At 47.3% G+C, this 25,575-nt stretch overlaps 1 protein-coding gene across 6 annotated transcripts in view; it reads right to left on the bottom strand.

Annotated features, from left to right (window-relative positions):
• Positions 1–25,575, bottom strand: part of LOC140398255 (opioid-binding protein/cell adhesion molecule-like) — a 1,404,083-nt gene that overhangs the window by 91,597 nt on the left and 1,286,911 nt on the right. For all 6 annotated transcript variants that reach the window (XM_072486706.1, XM_072486703.1, XM_072486705.1 and 3 more), the window contains 2 exons: positions 17,317–17,437; positions 5,504–5,655 (listed from right to left, as the gene is read on the bottom strand). In XM_072486706.1, coding sequence (XP_072342807.1) covers positions 5,504–5,655; positions 17,317–17,437 — 273 coding nt within the window. The remainder of the gene's footprint in view (positions 1–5,503; positions 5,656–17,316; positions 17,438–25,575) is intronic.

Below are 25,575 nucleotides of genomic sequence, written 5' to 3' on the forward strand. Positions count from 1 at the left end.
AACCAGGTCTACGCCCGTCACCTGCTGGCAACTAGAAAGCAAAGCCCTGAAGAAACACTGGAAGACTTCTATCAGGCGCTGCTAGTGCTGGGCCGGAACTGTGGATGCCCGCCAGTTTCGGGGAACGAGCACGTGGAACTTTTGATTCGGGATGTTTTCGTGGCAGGTATGTCTTCTCCCGATATCCGCCGAAGGCTCCTAGAAATGGACACACTGGGACTTACTGAGGCACAGGCCCTGGCGGGGTCGATGGACGTTGCGTATAAAAACGCGCCGTCTTTTGCCCCCGGACGCGTGGCGCCCCCCTGGGCTGCATGGCACCCTGTACCGGCAGCCCCCCAGACCTATCCCCTAACCCCGCAAACCTGCGCGATGAAACGGCCCACAATCGCTACCGGCCAACGCTGCTTTTTCTGCGGGCAGGCGAATCATCCCCGCCCGCGCTGCCCGGCCCACACCGCCACCTACAAAGGGTGCGGCAAGAAGGGCCACATGTTGGGGTCTGCCAGACCCGCGCCTTGGCCGCAGTCTCCAGCGAGTATCGGCAGCCTTTAGTTCAGGTCCCGGCCGTCCAAAGCCCTCCGCCGCCCTCCTATCCCCTGGCCGCTTGCGATCCACGGGCGCAGCCATTTTGCCCCCCCCCCGGCCACCACGCTGGATGGGTGGGCGCAGCCATTTTGTCCCTCGCCGCCGCCATCTTCGGCATCCCCGGACTCCATGTGCGACCCGTGGCTGACGCCATCTTGGATGGGGCCTCAAGCCCCCAGCACAGCCGACTCCACGCTGCCTGACCAGAACTTCCCCTTGCTGCAGCTGGCCTCTGTTACCCTGGACCAGAGTCGGCCCCGGACGCTAGCGAAAGCCACCACAATGATCGCCATCAACGGCCACGTGACGTCGTGCCTCATCGACTCCGGGAGCACGGAAAGCTTTGTCCACCCCGACACGGTCAGGCGCTGTTCTCTTGTCACCCATCCCGTAAACCAACGGATCTCCCTGGCCTCCGGGTCACACGCAGTGGAGATAATGGGGTTCTGCCTAGCGAACTTCACTGTCCAAGGCAGCGAATTCCGCAATTTCCACCTGTACGTTCTGCCGCACCTCTGCGCAGCCACCTTTCTTGGGCTGGATTTCCAGTGCCACCTACAAAGCCTGACCTTTAAATCTGGCGGCCTTATACCCCCCCTTACTGTCTGCGGCCTCGCGACCCTTAAGGTCGACCCGCCTTCCCTGTTTGCGAACCTCACCCCGGATTGCAAACCAGTCGCCACCAGGAGCAGACGGTACAGTGCCCAGGACCGGACCTTCATCAGGTCCGAGGTCCAAAGGCTGCTGAAGGAAGGGGTCATCGAAGCGAGCAACAGCCGCTGGAGGGCTCAAGTAGTGGTGGTAAAGAGCGGGGAGAAACATAGGATGGTCATCGACTACAGCCAGACCATCAACAGGTTTACGCAACTGGACGCGTACCCTCTCCCCCGTATAGCCGACCTGGTAAACAGGATTGCGCAATACAAGGTTTTCTCCACGGTGGATCTCAAGTCTGCCTACCACCAGCTGCCCCTCCGTCATGGTGACCGCCATTACACTGCCTTCGAAGCAGATGGGCGGCTCTATCACCTTTTAAGGGTTCCCTTCGGTGTCACGAACGGGTTCTCGGCCTTCCAACGTGAGATGGACCGAATGGTTGACGGGTACGGCTTACGCGCAACGTTCCCGTATCTTGATAACGTCACCATCTGCGGCCATGACCAGCAGGACCACGACACCAACCTCTGAAAATTTCTCCAGACCGCAAATATCCTTAATCTGACCTACAATAAGGATAAATGCGTGTTTAGCACCGACCGTCTAGCCATCCTAGGCTACGTAGTGTGAAATGGAGTCATAGGCCCAGACCCTGAACGCATGCGCCCCCTCATGGAGTTCCCCCTCCCTCACTGCCCCAAGGCCCTAAAGCGCTGCCTCGGCTTCTTTAGCTGTTATGCACAATGGGTCCCTAATTACGCAGACAAGGCTCGACCCCTGATCCAGTCTACAACCTTCCCCCTGTCGACGGAGGCCCGCCAGGCCTTCTGCCGCATCAAAGCGGACATCGCAAAAGCCACGATGCGCGCCATCGACGAGTCCCTCCCCTTCCAGGTTGAGAGCGACGCGTCCGACGTAGCTCTGGCGGCCACCCTCAACCAGGCGGGTAGACCTTTCTTCTCCCGCACTCTCCATGCTTCCGAAATTCGCCACTCCTCGGTCGAAAAGGAGGCCCAGGCCATTGTAGAAGCTGTGCGACACTGGAGGCATTACCTGGCCGGCAGGAGATTCACTCTCCTCACGGACCAACGGTCGGTGGCCTTCATGTTCGATAATGCGCAGCGGGGCAAAATTAAAAACAACAAGATCTTACGGTGGAGGACAGAACTCTCCACCTACAATTACAAGATCTTGTACCGTCCCGGGAAGCTGAACGAGTCTCCTTAATCCCTGTCCCGCGGCACTTGTGCCACCGCACAAGTGGACCGCCTCTGAGCCCTCCACGAGGACCTCTGCCACCCAGGGGTCACTCGTTTCTTTCATTTCATTAAGACCCGCAACCTGCCCTACTCCATCGAGGTCAGGGCAGTCACCAGGGACTGCCAAATCTGCGCGGAGTGCAAACCGCACTTCTACCGGCCAGAGAGAGCGCATCTGATAAAGGCTTCCCGTCCCTTTGAACGCCTCAGCATGGATTTCAAGGGCCCCCTCCCCTCCACCGACGGCAACACGTACTTCCTGAATGTGATTGACGAATACTCCCGGTTCCCATTCGCCATCCCCTGCCCGGACATGACCACGACCACCAGGGCCCTCCAGGGTATTTTTACACTGTTCCGTTTCCCCGCATGCATTCACAGCGATAGGGTGTCCTCCTTTATGAGTGACGAACTGCATCAATTCCTGCTCAGCAAAGGCATCGCCTCCAGCAGGACGACCAGTTACAACCCCCGGGGAAACGGGCAGATAGAAAGGGAGAACAGAACGCTCTGGAAGACCGTCCTGCTGGCCCTTCGGTCCAGGAATCTCCCAGTCTCCCGCTGGCCAGAAGTCCTCCCAGTGGCCCTTCACTCCATCCGGTTGCTGCTCTGTACTACCACAAACCAGACACCTCACGAACGTCTCCTTGTTTTCCCCATGAAGTCCTCCTCCGGGACCTCGCTCCCAACCTGGCTAGTGACACCCGGACCCGTCCTGCTGCGGAAACATGTGAGGGCGCACAAGTCGGATCCGTTGGTCGAGAGGGTCCACCTGCTGCATGCCAACCCCCAGTACGCCTACGTAGCGTTCACCGACGGCCGTCAAGACACGGTCTCCCTTCGGGATCTGGCGCCCGCCGGAGCCCCACGCGCACCCGCACCATTGTCCCCAATCCCCCCCCCCCCCCCGCAGCACCGGAGGGTCAGTACTGCTGCCGCCCCTACCCAGCACAGGCACCAACAGGCGCCCTACAGGCACCCCTCCCCCCTGCCTACTTTTCGCCCCAACAACGCCGCCTAGGGGTGACGAAGCTGCCTGGGAGGAAGACACCACGTTCCCGGAGCCACAACCGCCGGGGCCCCACCAGGATCATCGCCGAAGCCCAGACACTCCAGAAGGTCGACCAGGCCACCCGATCGTCTGATTGCTGCACCATAAAACAAAACAAAAACTTTTTCTGTTACCCTCGACATCACGGTACCTCCATACCTGGCCCTACCATGCAAAAGGCGACAGTAACGCCGGCCATCCCCCCGCTGGGTTCTTTTTTAACAGGGGGTGAATGTGATAATACCAGGTATTGCAGTACCTGTGAGGTGGATGACCATTGGCTAGACCTAGGAGTCTACCATTGGCTAACGTACATAGTTCCGCCCTGAGAGGCGGGGTATAAGAACCAATGCCGTCCCAGCAGCCTTCACTTTCTGCATCAAAGCTGCTGGGTACAGTTCTAGCTGATTAAAGCCTATTAGTTATGACTCACCTTGTCTCGAGAGTAATTGATTGTGCATCAGCCGACAAGCAAGAATTACGTAAGGAACAAAAAAAAGTTTTAAAAAAAAAAATCAGCATCAAATAAGAAATTGCCTTAGGTGCTAATTTAAAAAATTGGATTTTGCAAGCTTGTCCGCATAGACTCAGCTTGTGTGAAATTGGATCCGTGTTCACAACAAATGTGTTCTTCTGAGTGTTGATCCTGTGGATCATATCTCACAGCGATTAACATTTCAGCCTTTAATGGACATTTTGTTTGAGATACTGATTTTTAAATCAAAATAAAGGTAATTATTTTTCAATTTCCTCAACCAGGTCAAGGTATTTATCAATAGGTTCAGGGCTTAAATGAATACTTTGACTCCAATGAACCAAATCAGCAATTGCATTCCATCACACAGAGAGACATGCATTCAGGAGGCTAACTTTCTGTTCTGGGGTGAAAGAGGTAGAACATTAAAAGTAATCCTAAATTGCCCCTTCAATAGGTGTTGAACTGAAATGATTTGAAAGATGCTGGAGCCTTTCTCGCGGTCATGTTGGCCTGAATATTATTGAATTCAAAAGGTTTTTCTTAATAGTCTTTCAAATCTAATATCCCAGTTGCATGTAAGAGACCTGTGTGATATTGATCAAAATTCAGAACACTTAAAAAAAACTGTAATCATTACAAAGAATAGCAAGAGCATTAACATGCACATTTTACAGTGGGACTGAAAAACCCAGTCGTGGAACTAACAGGCACATCAGAATTCAACTTCCCAAAGGACTAAACGATTGTGAGGATAAAATAACAATGGGCACAATTACGGAGCAGCCTGCACATTTCAGGGATGTTTTCCATTTAATAAAGGTTGGTTCCTTATACTGTATTAGGATAAAGCAGTTAGACAATTAACAGCTTGTGTAGACTTCATAAAGCTCTCCCATGCAGTGAGAAGAATAGCATTTTGTTCAAATTTCATTAAAAACAAGTCATCCTGTAAAAGAATATATATTGCAATTCGATTAAATACAAAACATATGAATCACTAACTCTTCATCTCTGCAGGCATGGTTAAACTGGAGCTAAATTAGATTTAAAGTGCATTTTGTGAAGTACTCCTCTGTAAAATGCAATTAATTATTCCATTTATGAGCTTAGCCAAAAAAAGTTTAACATCCAGGAGTAAATTTTATTGAAAATCATTCTATCCCTGAAAAAGAAGGCTACTAATATCCCCACAAGAAATAGCAACTGTTTTTAGAGGAAGAAAATGCCACTGTAATATCTGAACAGTGCAGTTCCGATCAGGTTACCAGGGTACTTGTGAGGAAACTACTTCCCCCTCAATTCCTGTTCGACGAGTGTGAGGGGTGAGGGATATCCTCTATTTGGGTGTTAGTGTCCCTTTCCTCGTAATTAAAACCAGTTCCACTGTGGTCTAAGACTGCACTCTTTGAAATTTTCAGTTCCAAAGTCAAAGACCCTACATGATAACCAGACTTTCCAGCAACTACCTACCAAAAAGGAGGACACTTGTGTTTGAGATGCCAAGTTTGTTCACTGCCACACAGGTATAGTTTCCATAATCCTCTTCAGAGACATTAAAAAATGTAAGCACGGACCTGTCCTCATTGCTCTTGATTTGAATACCATGGAGTCCATTAAGAAGCCTGAAAAGTACAAAATGAATGATTTAATTTGATTTTTCCAATATGCCTAACCTATATTACTGCAGTCCTTTGTGATTAATTTCCTTAACCTCTGCATTATAGTTAATGGAATGAAATCAACCAAGTGGTCCTGAATTGGAACATGGGATTGAAAATACAGCAACCAGTGCCTCTGTTCAGGATTTTTAAGAGCATTATATTAAAATCGCATTTTCCTGGCACATTTGTTTAACCACTTTAAATTAAGAACATTAGTTTGAATTCTCAAAGCAACCAAAGTTATTTGAACTGGAATCGCAAAACCTCAAGAGTGTAAAAGGCACAGCGCTTTAGTATACAAATTTGTTGTGCACCAAACAATTTAGCCTTCTTGTATTGCCAAGACAAGGCTTTCAACACAGTTTTGAGAGCACTAATCAAATGCCTAGAATGGCCTTAGCTCAGATGCTTTAATGTGTTCATCGTTTCTTACTCCCCAATTTTTTTTTTTCAAACCAGTTAAGTGGTGATATTTGCTCTTGGATTTTGGTTTCTTCAAGTGAACTCAATATACCATAAAAAGGACCAGCCAGAGTTATTGGGATGATATGGCTCTTCCTGCTTTGAGGAATTTAGGCTTGACGGACTGGCAGCGGCCAATCAGAGAGCAAGTGGAAGCCAGAATGACAGATATCGGAGCGAAGTTCATCAACTACAAAGCACTGCTCACTTTATTTAAAAGAGAGAGCAGTCTATTTTCACACCAAGGATAGGTCAAGCATGGTTAAGCAGTATCTAGTTTGGTTCGAATTCTTGGCTCCTAATTTAAGGGTTTTACTTTTTACACCAACATATCTATACCACCATATTACTCTTATAATCTGGCTGAGGTATTAGAAACATAGAAAACAGTAGTTGGACGCCATTTGGCTCTTCGTGCCTGATCCGCCATTCATCATGATCAAGGCTGATCATCTAACTCAATTGCCTAATCCCGCTTTTTCTCCATACCTTTTGATCCCCTTAACCGAAGTGCCATAGGTAACTGCTTCTGGAAAACGTACAATTTGGCTTCAACTACTTCTTGTGGGAATGAATTCTATTGGCTGAATAACCACTGAGTGAAGAGATTTCTCCTCATCTCTGACCTAAATGGTCTACCCCGTATCCTCAGACTGTGACCCCTGATTTTGGACACACAAACCATCCTTCCTGCGTCTACCCTGTATTGTCCTGTTAAAAGTTTATAGGGTTCTGTGAGATTTCCCCTCATTCTTCTGAACTCCAGTGAATACAATCCTAACTGATTCAATCTCTCCTCATACGTCAGTCCCGCCATCCCAGGGATCAGTCTGGTAAAACTTTGCTGCACCCCTCGAGAGCAAGAACATCCTTCCTCAGATAAAGAACCAAGACTCCATACAATATTCCAGGCGTGGCCTCAAGACCCTGTATAATTCCAACAAGACATCCCTGCTCCTATACTTGAATCCTCTCGCTATGAAGGCCAACATACCATTTGCCTTCTTTACCGCCTGCTGTACTTGCATGCATACCTTCAGTGACTGGTGCTCGAGGACACCCAGGTCTTGTTGCACATTCCCGTCTCCTCATAGATGGCCATTCAGATAATAGTCTGCCTTCTCATGTTAGCTACCAAAGTGGATAATCTCACATTTCTCCAAATTATACTGCATCTGCCATTCATTAGCCCACTCACTCAACTTGTCCAAATCACACTGAAGGATCTCGGCATCCTCCTCACAGCTCATCCTCCCACCCAACTCAGTGTCACCTGCAAATTTGGAGATATGACATTTTGTTTCCTCATCTTGATCATTAATATATACTGTGACTATCTGGGGTCCTAGCACCAATCCCTGTAGTACCCCAGTAGTCATTGCCTGCCATTTGAAAAAGACTCGTTAATTCCTACTCTTTGTTTCCTGTCTGCCAACCAGTTCTCTATCCATCTTGATATAGTACCCCTAAACCCACGTGCTTTAATTTTACACACTTGGGCCTTCTGAAAGTCCAAATATACTTTGGGTTCTCCGATTTGAAGACTAAGTGCTGATGCTGGCGTGGAGACGGTGACGTTTTCTGCACGTAAAAATGGCGCAAAAGCTGCACCGATCCTCCATCTGCCTTGCCACTGCCAGAACACGCTCACCCGTGCACTTGGCCCCTGCCAAAGACCCCCCTACCCACGGAACGCCCCCACCCCCCGCCCCCTCCTTGACTGTGGCGGTGCTGAACTTAGTCCGTAGGCGCCACGTTGGGTTCAGGAAAGAAAAAGGACAAGTGTTCCACGCTGTCGGGAACCTGGCCGATCAGGGGCGGAGCATCGGGAGAGGGCTTCAGGGGACACCACAAGGCCGTCCTGATGGCATGCAGTGTACTCAAGGGGGCGGAGCATTGCAAAAGCGGCACCGCCCATGATTTCGGCGCAAACGGCCTCGCCGAACACGATTTTGGTGGCGGCAACCGGAGAACCCCACCCACCATATCCACTGGCTCCCCCCTTGTCAACTTTAAAAGTTACATCCTTGAAGAATTCCAGTAGATTTGTCAAGTATGATTCCCTTTCATAAATCCATGCTGAAACTGTCCGACCCTGCCATTGTTTTCTAAGTCTCTGCTATAAAACCTTTGACAACGGATTCTAGAACTTTTCCCAGTACTATGTCAGGCTTTCTGGTCTATAATTCCCTGTCTTTCTTTCGACCTGCCTTTTTAAATAGTGGAATTACACTGAGTCTTCAAATCGGAGAATCCAGCCCCGTATATTTGGACTTTCAGAAGGCTCACGGAAGTGATCAGTGTGTAAAATTAAAGCACATAGGTTCAGGGGTACTGTACCAAGATGGATAGAGAACTGGTAGGCAGACAGGAAACAAAGTGTAGGAATTAAATGGCAGGCAATGACGACTGGGGTACTGCAGGGATTGGTGCTAGCTACCCTCCAATCTGCAGGAACTGGTCCAGAATCTATAGAAACCTGGTAGATAATCACTATTTCTAGAGCCACTTCCTGAAGTACTCTGGGATGCAAATTATCAGGCCCTGGGGATTTATCCACCTTCAATCCCATCAATTTCCCCAATACCATTTCTCTACTAATATTGATCTCCTTTAGTTCCTCCCTCTCACTGAACCCTGAGTTCCCTGACATTTCTGGTATCTGATTTGTGTCCTCATTTGTGAAGACAGAACCAAAGTATGTGTTTAGTTACTCAGCCATTTCTTTGTCCCCTATTATACATTCCGCTGTTTGTAACTGTAAGACATTTGTCTTCGCCGATCTTTTTCTCTTCACGTACCTGTAGAAACGTTTACATTCTGAGCTAATCTAATCTTCGCCACCATCACACATTAACATCCACGAATACCCAACTATTTGCATATTAAGCTTAAGGGTAACAAAGCATGCTACACACATTCCTGTAATTTTATATCGATAACATTTTTTTTGTAGCAAATACCTCTTTTTATTTCTATATTATATCAGTTCCAATCTAGCCAGGAACAATCACTGTCCTAACAGGAATACAACCGCATGCAGGCCAACTATGCTAGTTCAGGATATGAAAATAATTTAACAAAGTACACAGTCCTTGTGTTTCTCAAATTTTCCACAGAAGGCAATAAAGATGTCTCTTTTCCTGGCGTTCTTTGGACATGTCAGCTGAAAGAAAACAATGGAAATGTCTGTATTGGCAGAATGTGGATGCGAGTTTGAACTTTATTATACAGAGATTACTTAAATTCCTGGAGCCTTGAAGTTTCCTCTTGTGCAATGAAGTGGAAGGTGTGACAATTCTTTACCACCACTACTTGAGCTCTCCAGGGGCTGTTACTGGCTTCAATGACCTCTTCCCTCAGTAGCCTTTGGACCTCTGACCTAATAAAGATCCGGTCCTGGGCACTGTACCGTCTGCTCCTCGTGGCGACGGGTTTGCAATCCGGGGCGAGGTTCGCAAACAGGGAAGGCGGGTCGACCTTAAGGGTCGCGAGGCCGCAGACAGTAAGGGGGGGGTATAGGGCCGCCAAATTTGAAGGTTAGACTTTGGAGGTTACACTGGAAGTCTAAATCCAGGAGTGCAGCCGCGCAGAGGGAAGGACGTAGAGATGGAAATTTTTGAACTCCCTTCCCTGGACTGTGAGGTTGGCTACACAAAACCCCTTTATCTCCACTGAGTGTGAACCGGAGGCCAGGGAGATTTTTTGATTAACGGGGTGGATGAGGAGAGAACAGCGCCTTACCATGTCAGGGTGTATGAAGCTCTCCGTGCTCCCAGAGTCGATAAGGGAGGACGTCTCGTGCCTGTTGATGAATACGGTCGTTGCAGCAGTTGAGAGTGTTCGAGGCCGGGACTGATCCAGGGCCACCGAGGCTAATCGCAGCAGTTGCGAGTTCTCTTCAGGCAGTGCGTGGTCAGCCGAGCTGGGGTCCTGGGGGTTCATCCAAGATGGCAGTTCCCATTTTGTTGCACATGGCTGGGGGTGCACAAAATGGCGGTGCCCGTCCCTCCAACGTGGCGTCCGCGGGATCCGAACGTGGCCCTGGAATATGAAGATGGCGGCGACCGCTGGCCGCATAGGGACCGTGGAGAAGTTTGTGGTTGCGGTTCACATTCGCCATCGGAGGCCGCGGCAACTGCATGGGCCTGACATACCCCCACGAAATGGCCCTTTTTGCCGCATCCCTTGCAGGTGGACGCGCGGGCCGGGCAGCGCTGGCGGGGGTGCTTGGCCTGCCCGCAAAAGAAGCAGCGGTGCCCCCCAGGGTTGCCAGGCCGCCTTGCAGCGCAGGCCTGTGGGGGGATGGGGGAAGTCTCGGGGTCGGCTGCGGAGGGGTTCGACGATGCCCAGGGGGATGCCGCGCGGCGGGAATGTAAGCGCGGGTGTTCCTGGAAGCCACGTCCAGGGAGCATGCAAGGGCCCGTGCCTCCCTGAGACCCAGAGTGTCATTTTCTAACAGTCGCCGGCAGATTTGTGAAGATAGCATACCTGCCACGAAAGCGTCCCGGACTAAGATTCAGTGTGTGTGCTCGTCGAAACCTGCGGGCAGCTGCGGCTTCTCCCCAACACCAGGAGTGCATGGTAGAATTGTTCCAGCGATTCCCCAAGAGTTTGTCGCCTTGTTGCAACAGGTGCCGGGCGTAGACCTGGTTTACCGGGCGAATATAGTGTCCTTTTAGCAGCTCTATTGCTGCATCGAAGTGTTCCGCTTCCTCGATGAGGGTTTAAATCTCCGGGCTCACCCTTGAGTGCAGGACTTGCAGTTTCTGCTCTCCCGTGGGTGTGTTTTCGGCCGTCCAGAGATACCCTTTAAATCACGCCAGACAGTGCTTGAAGATTGCCCCTGAGTTTGCCGCATGGGGGCTAAGTTGCAGATACTCCGGCTTGATTCGGAGCTCCATCCTTTCGTCTTAAAAAAACTAGCTTATTAAATTGATGCACAATCAATGACCACTAAAGTGAGGTTGTAGTCCAAGTGAAGGCTTTAATAAGTTAGATGTTTCCCCCAGCAGCTTAGGTACAGAATGAAGGTGCTGGGGCGGCATGGGTTCTTATACCCCGCCGAGCAGGGCGGAGCTACCATACATCCTAACCAATAGAAAGCATACAGTTTCCACCAATGGTGCTTCAGCCTATAAGGTACCATAATGCCTATAATACCACAAGACTCTGGAAACAGTCCTACAGATCGGAGCACAGTTTATGTAATCCCACTATTTAAAAAGGGAGATAGAGAGAAAATGGGGAAATAAAGACCAATAAGCCTTAGATTGGAAGTGGGGAAAATTCTAGAATTCATTATCAAAGGTTTTACAGCAGAGAAAGCAGTGGCAGGATTGGGCAGAGTCAGCACAGATTTATGAAGGAGAAATCATGCTTGAACAATTTACTGGAATTCTTTGAGGATGTAGAGTTATGAGGGGGAGCCAGTGGATGTGGTTTATTTGGACTTTCAGAAGGCTTTCGACAAAGTTCCACAGAGGAGACTAGCGTGTAAAATTAAAGCGCGTGGAATTAGGAGTAGTGTATTGAGATTTGTAGAAAACTGGTTGGCAGACAAGAAACAATGAGTAGGAATTAAGGTTTCCTTTTCCAAACAGCAGTCAGTGACTAGTGGGGTACCACAGGGATTGGTGTTGGGACGCATGCTATTCACAATATATATTAATAATTCAGATGAGGCAACAAAATGTAATGGACTCGATTCTCCGCTTTCGGGATTCTCCGCTGTTGGGATTCTCCATTGAGCCAGTAGCGCACCCACGCCCAGGGATTTCCCGACGGCGAGGGCTGCTCACAATGGGAAATCCCATTGGCAGACTGACGGCATGGAGAATCCCACTGCCGGCGATGGTGCGCCACACCAGAAAACTGGTGTAGCGGGAGGGAGAATCCCGTCCAAGATACCCAAATTTGCAGATGACACAGAGTTGGGTTGGAAGGTGAGCTGTGAACAGGATGCAGAGAATCCCGCTCTATATGTTTTCAAGCAGCAGTTTGATATAGCGCTTGGGGTGAAGAGGATCAATGGATATGGGGAAGAAGGTGGATTAGGCTATTGAGTTAGATGATCAGCCATGTTCATAATGAATGGTGCAGCAGGCTAGGAGGGCCGAAAAGGCCTCCTGCTGCTTCTATTTTCTGTTTCTATAATTGACCTGACCTTCAACAACCACAACCATCTTCCTTTGAAGATGCAGCCTTGATATAAATGGCATTCAGTCACACTTTGCCTCTTGAGCTCATGTTTGGACCAGGGTGGTAATCAGGTCAGGAGTAGCCCTGGTGGAACCCAGTCTGAGAGTACATGTGCAGATTTCTTCTGAGTGAGTGCCACTTGATAGCTGTGTCAACAACACCTTCCATACTTTCCTGATGATCGAGAGTAGAGTGATGGGGCGGAATTGGCCGGGTTTGATTTTTCCTGCTTTTTATGGACAGAATATATCTGGGTAGTTTTCGACATTGTTGGGTAGATGCCAGAGTTGTAGCTGTACTAGAGCAGCTTGGCTAAGGATGCAACTAGCTATGGAATCTTCAGTGCTATTGTGAGAATGTTGTCAGGGCCTGTAGTCTTTGCAGTATCCAATGCCTTCAGCCATTTCTCGATATCATGTGGAGTGAATCAAATTGGCTGAAGACTGGCATCTGCGACACTGGGGACCTCAGGGGGGGTCACCTGGATCAGGGTTTTTCAAACTGCGGATCAAACGCACGGGAGGGTCATGGGCGGGTGTCGAGAGGGTTGCAGAGTGATCGTTTGCAGGAGAAGCGCCCAACGGCAGCGACTGGCTTTTACGAATGCCGGCCGCAACTGGTTTTTAAGTTGCAAATTCCGGCCATGACCAGCTTTTAAATGCGACGATGAAGTCTCCCCACCAGAAGCGGCAGGTTAACTGCCCGGCACATACACTGACATCACACGCTCTGTATGTCCATGCTTTTGTCACAAAATCACGGAGGAGAAATTCCTCCATTTTCAAGCTGTGAGTAAGCAGGGCAACAGCACTGTGAAGACCTGAAGGTGGATTGTTTTGTTACAAGGAGGAGGGCCCAGATACAAACAGGCCAGAATCTCACAACTACTGCAGAGAGCTGCCCAGGAGAGTCTATGGCAGGACGAAGCAGTGCTAGTGTGAGCTTCTCAGGAGAGTCCATGGCAAAACACTGCAGTGCTAGTGTGAGCTTCACAGGAGAGTTCACGGCAGGACAAAGCAGTCCTAGTGTGACCTGTATACAGAGCTCCAGGGCATTTAGTGAACAGCCTACTAAGAAGAAACTGAATTCAAGAACAAAGCTGCATAAAGATGATTTATTGAGGTATGGTTTTGTTAGTTGTGCCAATGCAAATCAGGATGTAAAGCTCATGTGTGTTATATGCAGGGAAGTACTGGCAAATGAGATTTGGATGGAATCATAGGAATCATAGAATTTACAGTGCAGAAGGAGGCCATTCGGCCCATCGAGTCTGCACCGGCTCTTGGAAAGAGCACCCCACCCAAGGTCCACACCTCCACCCTATCCCCATAACCCAGTAACCCCACTCAACAATTTTGGACACTATGGGCAATTTTAGCATGGCTAATCCACCTAACCCGCACATCTTTGGACTGTGGGAGGAAACCGGAGCACCCGGAGGAAACCCATGCACACACGGGGAGGATGTGCAGACTCCGCACAGACAGTGACCCAAGCCGGAATCGAACCTGGGATCCTGGAGCTGTGAAGCATTTGTGCTATCCACAATGCTACCGTGCTATCCACAATGCTACCGTGCTGCCCATGCTAACTATGTCTCAGCTTGCAGACATCTTTTTAATTCCAAGTGAACTGAATCGCAAATTGAAAGGAAAGGATGATGATTGCTTTCAGCACTGTGAAGATCAAGATGTTTTCCAAATGTCATTGAAAGTTTGGCAAGTACAAATACAAAGCCAAAACTACTAAATGTTCCCCACACTGCTGACACATCAAAGTAAAGTGTTCGCCAAGGAACTGTCAATAGACTAGCAAGCTTTATTCAGTCGCATCTGGCTAGGCTGATCAACAATTTTGTCACTACTTTCCAGAGGAGAAGCTTCAGATTTTGAAAGAGAAGATGTGGGTGAAAATCCTTTTGAGTTTAAGACCCCAGACTCAATCAGTAACTCAAAATTAAGAATCTGAACTTCTGCACCTCACCTGTGACAGCACACTAAAAACATTCCACAAGCCCTGAGACTGTCAGCACTCTAGAGTAGTGTCTCCGAGGAGTAGCCAGTGCTCAGTAAAACAAGCATTCTGTTGTTACTGCCCTTCACAACAACCTACACATGCGAGATTGAATTTTCCGTCTTCACAAAGATGAATTTGACGCAAAGGAACCGGCTGAATTTTGCATCTGACATACGCATTGCCGTCTCTTACTGTGAATCTGATTGGAATGAGATTGTGAGGACGAAATAAGCTCACCTGTCCCATTAAAGGTAAACAAAAATGGTGTGTTGCGAAAGTCGGCTGATTGGCAAAAGTGGGTCCTGGGGGAAAAGTCTGAAAAACACTGATCTAGATGGAACATCCACTCGGCACTTCGGGCTGAAGATTGTAGATGGAGGCTAGCCGCCCATCTTATGACAGTGAATGCATAAGAATCTCCTCCTCCTGGTGCAATGGGAAGCTAATTAAGCCACAAAGGATCCAAGTGTAGAGATATATGCATCTCTGTTCCTCCATTATACAATGGGTGGGGGTGGCGTTTAGCAGAGGGGCAGTGGAAATCCACACTCAGTGGAGTATCTCATTTGTGGGAATCTTAAGCAGGTGCAAGATCATCTCTAAACCTTGAGCTTCATAGATTATCATAGAATTTACATAGAATTTACAGTGCAGAAGGAGGCCATTCGGCCCATCGAGTCTGCACCGGCTCTTGGAAAGAGCACCCTACCCAAGGTCAACACCGCCACCCTATCCCCATAACCCAGCAACCCCACCCAACACTAAGGGCAATTTTGGACACTAAGGGCAATTTATCACGGCCAATCCACCTAACCCGCACATCTTTGGACTGTGGGAGGAAACCGGAGCACCCGGAGGAAACCCACGCACACACGGGGAGAATGTGCAGACTCCGCACAGACAGTGACCCAAGCCGGAATCGAACCTGGGACTCTGGAGCTGTGAAGCAGTTGTGCTATCCACAAGGCTACCGTGCTGCCCCTTTTTCTTTAAATATTTGTTTGAAGTCTATATCTACCACTTCCCGGGTCCCCAGATTTGCCCAGGGTCTCTGGATTACTAGTCATAGATTATGACATTCATAAATGCTTAATGCTGGGGAAATAAAATCTCACTCAAACTATGGCCTTTGGAACTCAAACATTAGTAGCAAATGACTAAAATCTACTGTTTTGAAGGTGCCAATCAGTCGTGAAGAGCATATTCATGGTCTAATGAGCTGATCTGTCCCATGAAGGCCAGGAAATTCAGCACCAGGAAAATGAGACATCCTTACTGTCTTCTGCAGGAAATATGAAAACCACATTTACATAATGATGAGAAAAACAGGGGTTCAAGTAATTTGTTAAATAATAATAAGATAGCATGTATGCTGTTGCAATCCTGATCGAATGATGAGGGTTGTGATTGTTGCTGGTTAGTTTGAAACTGATGAGATATGCAAATATACTTATGGAAATTTAAAAAAAGAGGCATGAGCTATAAAACAAAAATGATTTTACCAATGAGAAATTACAGGAATGCGTATAGTACAAACCCAAAAGGTCCTTAGTTTGATTTCTGCCCAGTGTTATCCAAGCTGCTCTCAATCAGCTTTAACAGCTTTGGGCTGAGCTGGAGACAAAACATTTAAAAAAGCATTCTTCCTCAATCAAACCTTGAAAACAAAACTGAGCTCATTGGTAAGACACGCCATAGTCAAATATCATGCCAACACTGGTCTCGTGCCACATTAAAAAAAAAATACCATTGAGCGAGTTACGTGAGGGTTGCTTGCAGCTGGAACTGTACTACAGCCGAAGTTCATGTCTCCAGGATACAGGAAAATAGGAACATTTAGAAAAGAATCCTACGAATATCCACACCCGTACTGTTACGTGGAATCCTCTTGCTACTACCAAGGGAGTTAATCAGTGCTTTAGTTGCCGATATTTACATCCATAATATTGCCGATCAACATTGGACAGAATGGAAGCCCAAAGCAAGCTCAGATTTTCAGGCTCCTGCTATTTGCTAACCCTCACTGCTCTGTGCAGCTACATATTGAGAAACTGTCATCCAACAGGTTGACGTTTAGAAATTGGACATTTTGAGCAACCACAATAGCTTTTCATATGCTTTGGCAGCAGAGACATTACCAAGCATGTGATTTATCCATTAACTATTCGAATTAACAGCTTTGTCCTTTGGTGTAAAGAAAGGCTATATAACCAGCAGCAACTGCTGAAGGGGATTAATCCTTTGGAGAGTTCTGTCTTCTAAGAACACACTTTGGGGGTGAGAATCCCGGTAGGGATTCTATGGAAGCAGTTAAAGAAATACTGCCATAATACTTAAAAGAATGGTACAACCGGATACTTGTTAACAAAGCACTGTTTTGAACATGAAAGTTTTCTGCTATTATATAGGATTCCAAACCAATTATTGCTCTCAACTATTACATATACTTCATCAGTTTAATGTATCCTAAACCATTTAGAAAGATACATGAGCCCCCAGATTTTTCAGTGAGCAATCACCGTAGACCTTGCAGAAGATGCCCATGAGGTCTTCATGAGATTAATCAATTTCATCCTAATATTTTGTTCCTTTCAAAAAGGTCGACCGGTTCATGTAGTAATTCAGATGAACAAATCTTTTTTCCTATCTTTGTTCAGACACTTCCGTTGCAGTGTTCAAGACCTGGATGTATATTGCCATGTGTCCATTGTCACTGAGTAATTGTGGGACTGTCCATCTGACAGCATTTTGAGATCAGCAGTTCAGGGAGATTGACCACCTTCTTGTAGTATTTGTTTACAAACCAAGGACACAATGCTTTGAAACATATCAACATGTCATCTGCACGTGATAGCACCGTGACAACAAAACAAATGCTACCCCTCAAGTCATTTTTGCCTAGGAAATGTCTAAATTAAATGCACTGCAAAGGACAGACAGTACCTTCGATCTTCTTTGTACCATTCAAAATCTGGTGGTGGAACGGCAGCAGCTTCACACTGGAGGATGCCCTCCCGTCCAACTGCTACCCCAACATTCTTTGTATCAGGGATGAATGGAGGGTCTGTCAAGCCAAAACAAAAAGGATAAATTCATTAATATTGTTTTGTAATAGCAACAGATCAGCAATGACTTCATATCAGAAAACAAAGGTAGCTCAGAGAATCGACTTTTGCTGCCAGCACAGCACATAGTTTGCTAACATATTATTTGAATGCCAATGTGCCAGACATGTCTTTAATAAAGATTTCCAACAATCAAGAGGAAAATTAATTAATGTTTCAATTAGTGGTCAAGATAGAAAAACCATCTCTTCTAGAGTCAGTTAATGGTAAACTATCAGTCCTGCTGCCATCAAAACCAAGAAATATAAATACCTTGACTTCCCTTATTCTAGGGTCGGAGCTGTACACATTTATTTATTTTTTGTGTCCTGTCAGCCATTGTGTTCTATTCACTACATCTGATGTACTGGGAAACTGGAGCTAATATACTACAGGCAGGATTTGCCGGCTCTTCATGCCAGTGGGATCTTCCGCCGACATGAACCGCATCCTGCTCCCGTGCACCCCTCCCATCCCCCCACCCCACCCAGGAATGGCACAGGCGAGACATGTGAAATATCATACAGACATCATCGGGACCAGTAGATTCGGCCAGTGGTGAGATGGCCCCACTGCCAGTAAAACACACACGCGTGGCGGGGAAAAGGACCCCGCTCTACGTGTTATATCATCATGACTACATTGTATTAAAGCTGCCAATGAAAATAGTTGGTTGAAACAGAGACTTATTTAAGCTGAATAATGCCCCATGCACGTGAAGAGCATGGGTTCGATAATGCCCAGTCCAGCCTCTGCCGAATCTCCGCTGCCGGAGAATTCGGTTGCCGGCGGGGGCGGGATTCACGCCGCCCCCCCCGGCGATTCTCCGACCCGGCGGGGGATTGGAGAATCCCGCCCCTGAAGTCTGCATTTCAATCCTACACAGGAAAGTAGGAAAGAAATGTCCTTTTTCGAGCAAGTCTGACCAAAGATGAAGCGCGTTCAGGATATCTCAAACCATTGGATAAGCAAAAACAAGGTGGATGACTATTGTTTGCTTTTGCAACATGCCTCAGCATTATTTGCCCACACTTGCTCTGACCTTGTAGAGATTATGAAAATATCTGGTATGAGCCATCAGCCATTGCCCAGTGACGCTTCTGGACTTATTGCTTCTGAACACATTCAATTTCGTGGAACCAGCATGCAATTAAATTTTTGCGAATATTTCAACTGCCAAATATTTTGCAAATAATTTTCTTTAGATCGATGGAAATTCCAAAATTAATTACGTCCCAAAGATCAGCAAGTGAATTCTCCGCTGGCGGGCATCTCCGTTCCACCAGCAGCGCATCCCCGTCTGTGGCTTACCCAGTGGCGTGGGGTGGCCATGATGGAAATACCATTGGCCAGCAACGGGTGAGGAGACTCCTGCTGCCAGTGACAAATGGAGAATCCCGCTGCTGGTGACGGCCCACCACCGAGAAGCATACGGCTGGGGAGATGGAGAGTTCACCCCCAGGGGCTGGATTCACCGTTTTTGAGCCTAACTGCAGAGGGCCTATGGTATTTTACACCAAAAAAATCAGCGCCGGTCACTCACCGATCCTGCGACCGGCTTCCACAATAAAACTGGTGAATGGCCGGGTCCATGGCCGCGCATGCACGCGGCAACGGCCTGCAGCGGTCGTGCCGTAAACATGGCGGCGGTCGTGCACGGACCCCCCTGGCCACACCCCATCAGTCCCCTCAGCCCTGTTGGAAGCCCCCCAGCCAGCAGCATGACTCCTGCCATCACGCCAGGTTCCCGACCGCTGAGACCAGACGTCAATCGCGCTCATCGGGAACTTGGCCCATCGGGGTGGAGCATCGGGGGAGGGCCTTCAGCTGGCACGCTGACGGCGTCCCAACGACATGTAGCGCGCAACGCGATGATGCCATTTCGAAGGGGGCGGAGGATACCTGCGTCAAACAAGCACCGCCCTCTATTTCGATCGTGCAGAGGAAGGGATCCTCTGCCCGGTCGCCGAGTACAAAATTGACATCGGCGAATGGTGAATCCTGCCCCAGATCTAATTTCAAAAAGGTTTTTGTTCCAAGTGATTGACCTTCTTTATAACAATCCTTTAAAGCTCCAAAGGACTTTTAAAAAAGACTTTACATTCAAAGTAAATGGCAACCTAAGCATATAGTAAATTAAAAGATATTTCTTTCGTTCATGGCCGCAGTGTGGTGCTGAATTACTTTCAATCATTTTGTGCCTCAATGCAAATCTAAAAATGTTGTCTGGAAATCATATTCCAGACTCTGGAAAAGCAACAAGTTCTGTTTGAGGTGGTCCTTAAAGGGCAGTCCACTCCTTTGGGCTTTGGCATTGCAAAGGAAAGAAGAGAATTTGTTTGAAGCTCAAAAGCATTTCTGCTATTAATGAATACTGATGCCTTGTTGGTGCACAGCGATTATTGAAAAGGAATGCAAGCCATGCTCTTCAAAAACACTTAAAAACTTATCGAATAGCTAGAATTTCCCAGTGAACTTCTTTATTCTAAATTTTGATCATATTATTTACAAACACATGAATTAGGAGCAGGTGTAGGTTCTGGGGCTCCTTAAGCCTGCTCCACCAGTCAATAGGGTGGCCCCAGATTCTCCCACGAAAGAAAACATCCACAAGACTCCACAAGATCGTATATGGTTCAATCAAGCTGCCTCTTACTCTTCTAAACTCCAGTGGATACAGGCCTAGTCTGTCAACCTTTCATCACAAGATTATCCATCCAATCCAGGAAGCCTTCTCTCAACCGTTCCCATGTCCGAAATAAGAAGACCAATACTTTGCCGTATAACTGAAGCACACCCTTTTCCTTCCTTTTGTATTCAATTTCCCTCACAATAAATGGTAACATTCTATCAGCTTTCCTAATTGCTTGCTATACATGCATACTAGCCTCTTGCGATTCATGCACTAGGATACCTACCCTACGACTAATCTGGAAATTGGATACGCAAACTAAGTTCATTTTCTGGGCCAATAGTATTGCAAAGGAAACAATTGAGTCAAGTGCTTGAGTTCATATCATTGTCAGCGCAAACATAGAAAATATCAATTTAAGTGTTTTCTTACAATATCTGGTATTAAATGGTTAAAAAGTATGCAGTAAGATATATAGGAAAATTAACATAGGATTTTGGTGGTTTTTTTGCTCAAATATATCACAACTAATCAGCATCGTAGTTCAAGATAATACATTGTAGGAAGGTGTGTGAATTCTACATTTTCTGGGCAAATGTTTATCTTCACTTCTTGCTTCACTGAAATTCTAGGAGGGCCAAATTGGAAATTTAGAATTTTTTCCAATTGGGCCAGCTCAATGAAGCTGAACTTCAGGGAATACGAGATAAAAAAATAAATCAGCTTTGACTGCTTGAAGATCTGAGCTTGTTGCAATGACTCTTCTAATGCAGCACCATTAAAAAGATAAGAATCCTGAGTGATTGAACAGACGACTGTAATCACTATCAGAAACTCCTAATGAGTTTGCTTCTTTAATGAAGTAGCATGGTTAAAAAGGTCATGTCGATAAAGCATTAAAAGAGAAGCTGTAAGCTTTATAATCAGCGTTCTTCTGCTCCAAACACAATCAGGCTCCATATGCCTGCATTTAGCGTTGCTGCTTTAGAACTGTTAATTCACTTGTTGTCACCATAGTCCTACTGGGGTCATTAGCGTAGTGTTAGACCAAAAGACCAGAAGACATAGGAGCAGAATTAGTCCATTCAACCCATCGAGTCCGCTCCAGCATTCAATCATGGCTGATATGTTTCTCATCCCCATTCTCCTGCCTTCTCCCCAATACCCATACCTCTAGTGGAGGTGGTGGCATAGTGGTATTGTCACTGGACTGGTAAACTAGAGACCCAGGATAATGCTCTGGGGATCCAGGTTCAAATCCCACCACTGCAGATGGTGAAATTTGAAATCAATTAAAAAAATTATGTAATTAAAAGTCCCATGATGACCATAAAACCCAAATGTCTTAAAAAGCCATCTGGTTCACTAATGTCTTTGAGGTATCTGCTGTCCTTACCTGGTCTGATTTACAGGTGACTCCAGATCCACAGCAATGTCAGGGGCTGTTTAGCACAGGGCTAAATCGCTGGCTTTGAAAGCAGACCAAGGCAGGCCAGCAGCACGGTTCAATTCCCGTACCAGCCTCCCCGAACAGGCGCTGGAATGTGGCGACTAGGGGCTTTTCACAGTAACTTCATTGAAGCCTACTTGTGACAATAAGCGATTTTCATTTCATTCATTTTTCATGTGGTTGACTCTTAACTGCCCACTTAAGGGCAATAAATGCTGGCACAGCCTGCGATGCCCACCAGATGAATTTTTAAAAATCAAGAACCTATCCATCTCTGTCTTAAAGACACTCAGTTATTTGGCCTCCACAGCCTTCTGTGCCAAAATGCCCACTAAAGCGAGGTTGTAGTCCAACTGAAGGCTTTAATAAGCTAGATGTTTCCCCCAGCAGCTCAGGTACAGAATGAAGGCTACTGGGCGGCATGGGCTCTTATACCCCGCCTTGCAGGGTGGAGCTACCATACAGCTTGACCAATAGGAAACATACAATATCTACCAATGGTGTTCCAGCATTACCAGGTACCGTAATACCTCTACACATACTACCACACTCCTTACGTAGGAAACAATGGGTTTATCTCATGTGGGAATCAGCTTTTACAGGCCACAATGCACATTTTGACTCACAACTTGGACAACAGCTGATGTGGCCTGGCTAAGAACCAACTGTTGGCCTGTCAAACGGAAATATTCCCACATGGAAATCTGGAGGGGAATGAATCTTGAGACAAAAGAGCTGAGAATTCCAGTAACCTATTAACTGCCAGACATTTGGGGTTAGTATATTTTCAAAGCAAAAAAATAAAAAGAGGGCAAAAGGTGAAATTCTCCCATGTCCCCACCGAAGGGGACAACGGCAGGTGATGGGAGGGGAGATTTTGGCAGTTTAACGCTACTGTGAATTCCTCGCAGGATCTTCTACTAGCACCTGCCCTGGTGGATCAGGAAACCTGCTCGAGACCATTGTGAAACTGATGGGATATAGATGAAAGCCCAACCACCCCCGCTATGGGACTTAGTCCCAGATGGTAGAACTCCACCCATTATCTTTGTTATGGGTAACACGGCAACACTGCTGCCTCACGGCGTTGAGGTCCCAGGTTCGATCCCAGTTCTGGGTCACTGTCCATGTGGAGTTTGCACATTCTCCCCGTTTTTGCATGGGTTTCACCCCCAAAACCCAAAGATGTGCAGTGAAGGTAGATTGACCACGCTAAATTGCCCCTTAATTGGAAAAAATGAATTGGGTACTCTAAAGTTATATTATAAAAAATCTTTCTTCAGGTATTTGTTGAAGACTTAGGAGTCCTGCAAAATAGCAATATTAATTGGGCAGCATGGTAGCACAAGTGGATAGCTTGATGGCTTCACAGCACCAGGGTCCCAGGTGCGATTCCCAGCTTGGGTCACTGTCTGTGTGGAGCCTGCACGTTCTCCCCGTGTCTGCGTGGGTTTCCTCCGGGTGCTCCGATTTCCTCCCAAAGTCCAAAGACGTGCAAGTTAGGTGGATTGGTCATGATAAATTGCCCTTAGTGAGCAAAAAGATTAGGAGGGGGTTATTGGGTTACGGGGATAGTGTGGAAGTGAGGGCTTAAGTGGGTCGGCGCAGACTCGATGAGTCGAATGGCCTCCTTTTGCACTGTGTGTTCTATGTATTTTCATAGAATTTACAGTGCAGAAGGAAGTCATTCGGCCCATCGAGTCTGCACCGGCTCTTTAAAAGAGCACCCTTCCAAAGCCCACACCTCCACCCCATTCCCATAACCCAGCAACCCCACCCAACACGAAGGGCAATTTTGGACTCTAAGGGCAATTTAGCATGGCCAATCCACCTAACCTGCACATCTTTGGACTGTGGGAGGAAACCGGAGCACCCGGAGGAAACCCACACACACACGGGGAGAATGTGCAGACTCCGCAGACAGTGACCCAAGCCGGAAATCGAACCTGGGAACCTGGAGCTGTGAAGCAATTGTGCTAACCACTATGATACCATGCTGCCCCATAGTGCAGTACGATGTAATCGAGTGATATTTCGGAGAAGAGGATAAAATTAAAAAAAAGACTATCTGGACTACATTCTGTATTTAGTTCAATTGGTGGTGCCTGTTCAAGCTGTACAATTACATTTTAGCATGAATCGTATTACTGCTTGCGAATTCTGAAGCCCCAGAAGGATTTTGGTATGTTGAATTTCTTACAGAGCAAGTTCCAGAAGAGACTCTGCTGATGTATCATATTTTCACCATAGGCTTCAAAATATTCTGCAGTTAAAAAAGAGATGAAGAACAGGAATCTGAGGTGGGGACTGTTTCTGGGTCTGAATCCACTTTTGGGGAGGGAAGGGTGGAAACAGTCACTCATTGGGATTTTCTATGGGGTCGCCTCCATAAATGGCCTGAAGACAAGATTGCTGTCCTATTAAGGATCGTGGGGGACCGGTGGGGGGCTTCAATAGAGGGCAAGCAAGGTCGAGGATCCTTCAAGATTTCAACTTTTCTCCAACATTTTAAAATCTCAGCTTAGAAGCCTTTCAGCCAGATGACCAATGTGGACATGGGCATCAGGGCAGCAAGTGGACTATGGGTTTGGGAAGAGTGCTCTTTCTGCTCTTTATGCCAAATGGCCTCATTCTGCACCACAGTTATTCGATGGATCAGACAAACTTTGAAACACGGTCAAAGTGAATATAGTCCACACGTTACCTTTAAAGGCAAGAGCCTCTCAGCGTTTTCTCCAGAATAGGGTGACCAGATTTTCCAAAAGCCTAAAGCAGGACATATTGTGAAGTTAGGGCTCCATGATGATTGACATGTTAGCTGACCAGTGGCAGAAATTGGGATGTGGGGGTGGGGAGGGAGAGGGGGGGAGGAGCTGTGAAGGTCGGTCATGAGATTAGCTCATGCGATTAACTCTCCCCATAGAAATATGCACAGCCCGAGTTACCAACCCCATATTATGACAGCCAATTATTGAAGTCAGCAATTACATACCACAGACTTTGCTTTGATGCCATTACTGCCTCATTTTCTGAAACAAAATCTGAAAAGGCTTAATTTGTCAACAAGGTCCCAGAATCCTCTCTCCTCTCTCACTGTAGCAGTGCACAATGAAAGACCAATCTCCATTTAAAGCCTCATATATATTTGCTCGCCCACTGACTTCTAACCATAGACATTTCTAGCTGGAACATAGTTTTTAAACAAACAAGTATATCTCATGCTTGGGAGATTTTGTCTTCAAAGAAAATTTGGTTGAATATGAACTTGCCTGCCACCTTTCTCAGCACTGATTGGTGATTTATCAATGAATGCATGAAGTCCCTACAGTACAGAAGGACGCCATTCGGCCCATCGCATCTGCCAGCACTCTGAAAGAGCACCCTATCTAGCTCCCACCCCATCCGATATCGGTATCCGTGTAACCTCAATACACATCCCTGGACACTAAGGGGCAATTTAGCATGGCCAATCCACCTGACCTCCTATCTTTGGACTGTGGACGGAGAGCCACGCGGATGTGGGGAGAACATACAAGCTCAGTCACCCAAGGCCGAAATTGAAGCCGGATCTCTGATGCTTTGAGGCCTCAGTACTTACTACTGTGCCACCGTGATGCCCCTGTCATATTACCTGCCCGAGGTTTGGGGTGAGAGTTTATTCTGAGTATAAAGTATTGGTGCAAGATTGTGCGGGGAAAATAAGGTAACCTGTTTTTCCTCCCCATTATTATTTTAAGTGCATTTGACACACATTTTATGGAATTGGGGGTGGGGGGGGGGGGGGGAGTGAGGGTTATAGTGGGAATGGTGGAATAAGTGGCCCGGAAACAGGGAAGCACCAGGCTCCATGATTTCTAGTGCAGGACCTATCACCCCACCAGGAGTGCTCTCTCCCCTGGCCTGTCACCTGCTGGAATCTGGAGGCCGGTTGAAAAATCCCAGTCAGCCTCTTTTAGTTGACCACAATCAGCACTTAATGAGCCTGCATTAGGGTTAGCAACCTCCAGGATTGGCCT

Source organism: Scyliorhinus torazame, chromosome 21, assembly GCF_047496885.1.
Source record: "Scyliorhinus torazame isolate Kashiwa2021f chromosome 21, sScyTor2.1, whole genome shotgun sequence".
NCBI classification, from domain to species: domain Eukaryota; kingdom Metazoa; phylum Chordata; class Chondrichthyes; order Carcharhiniformes; family Scyliorhinidae; genus Scyliorhinus; species Scyliorhinus torazame.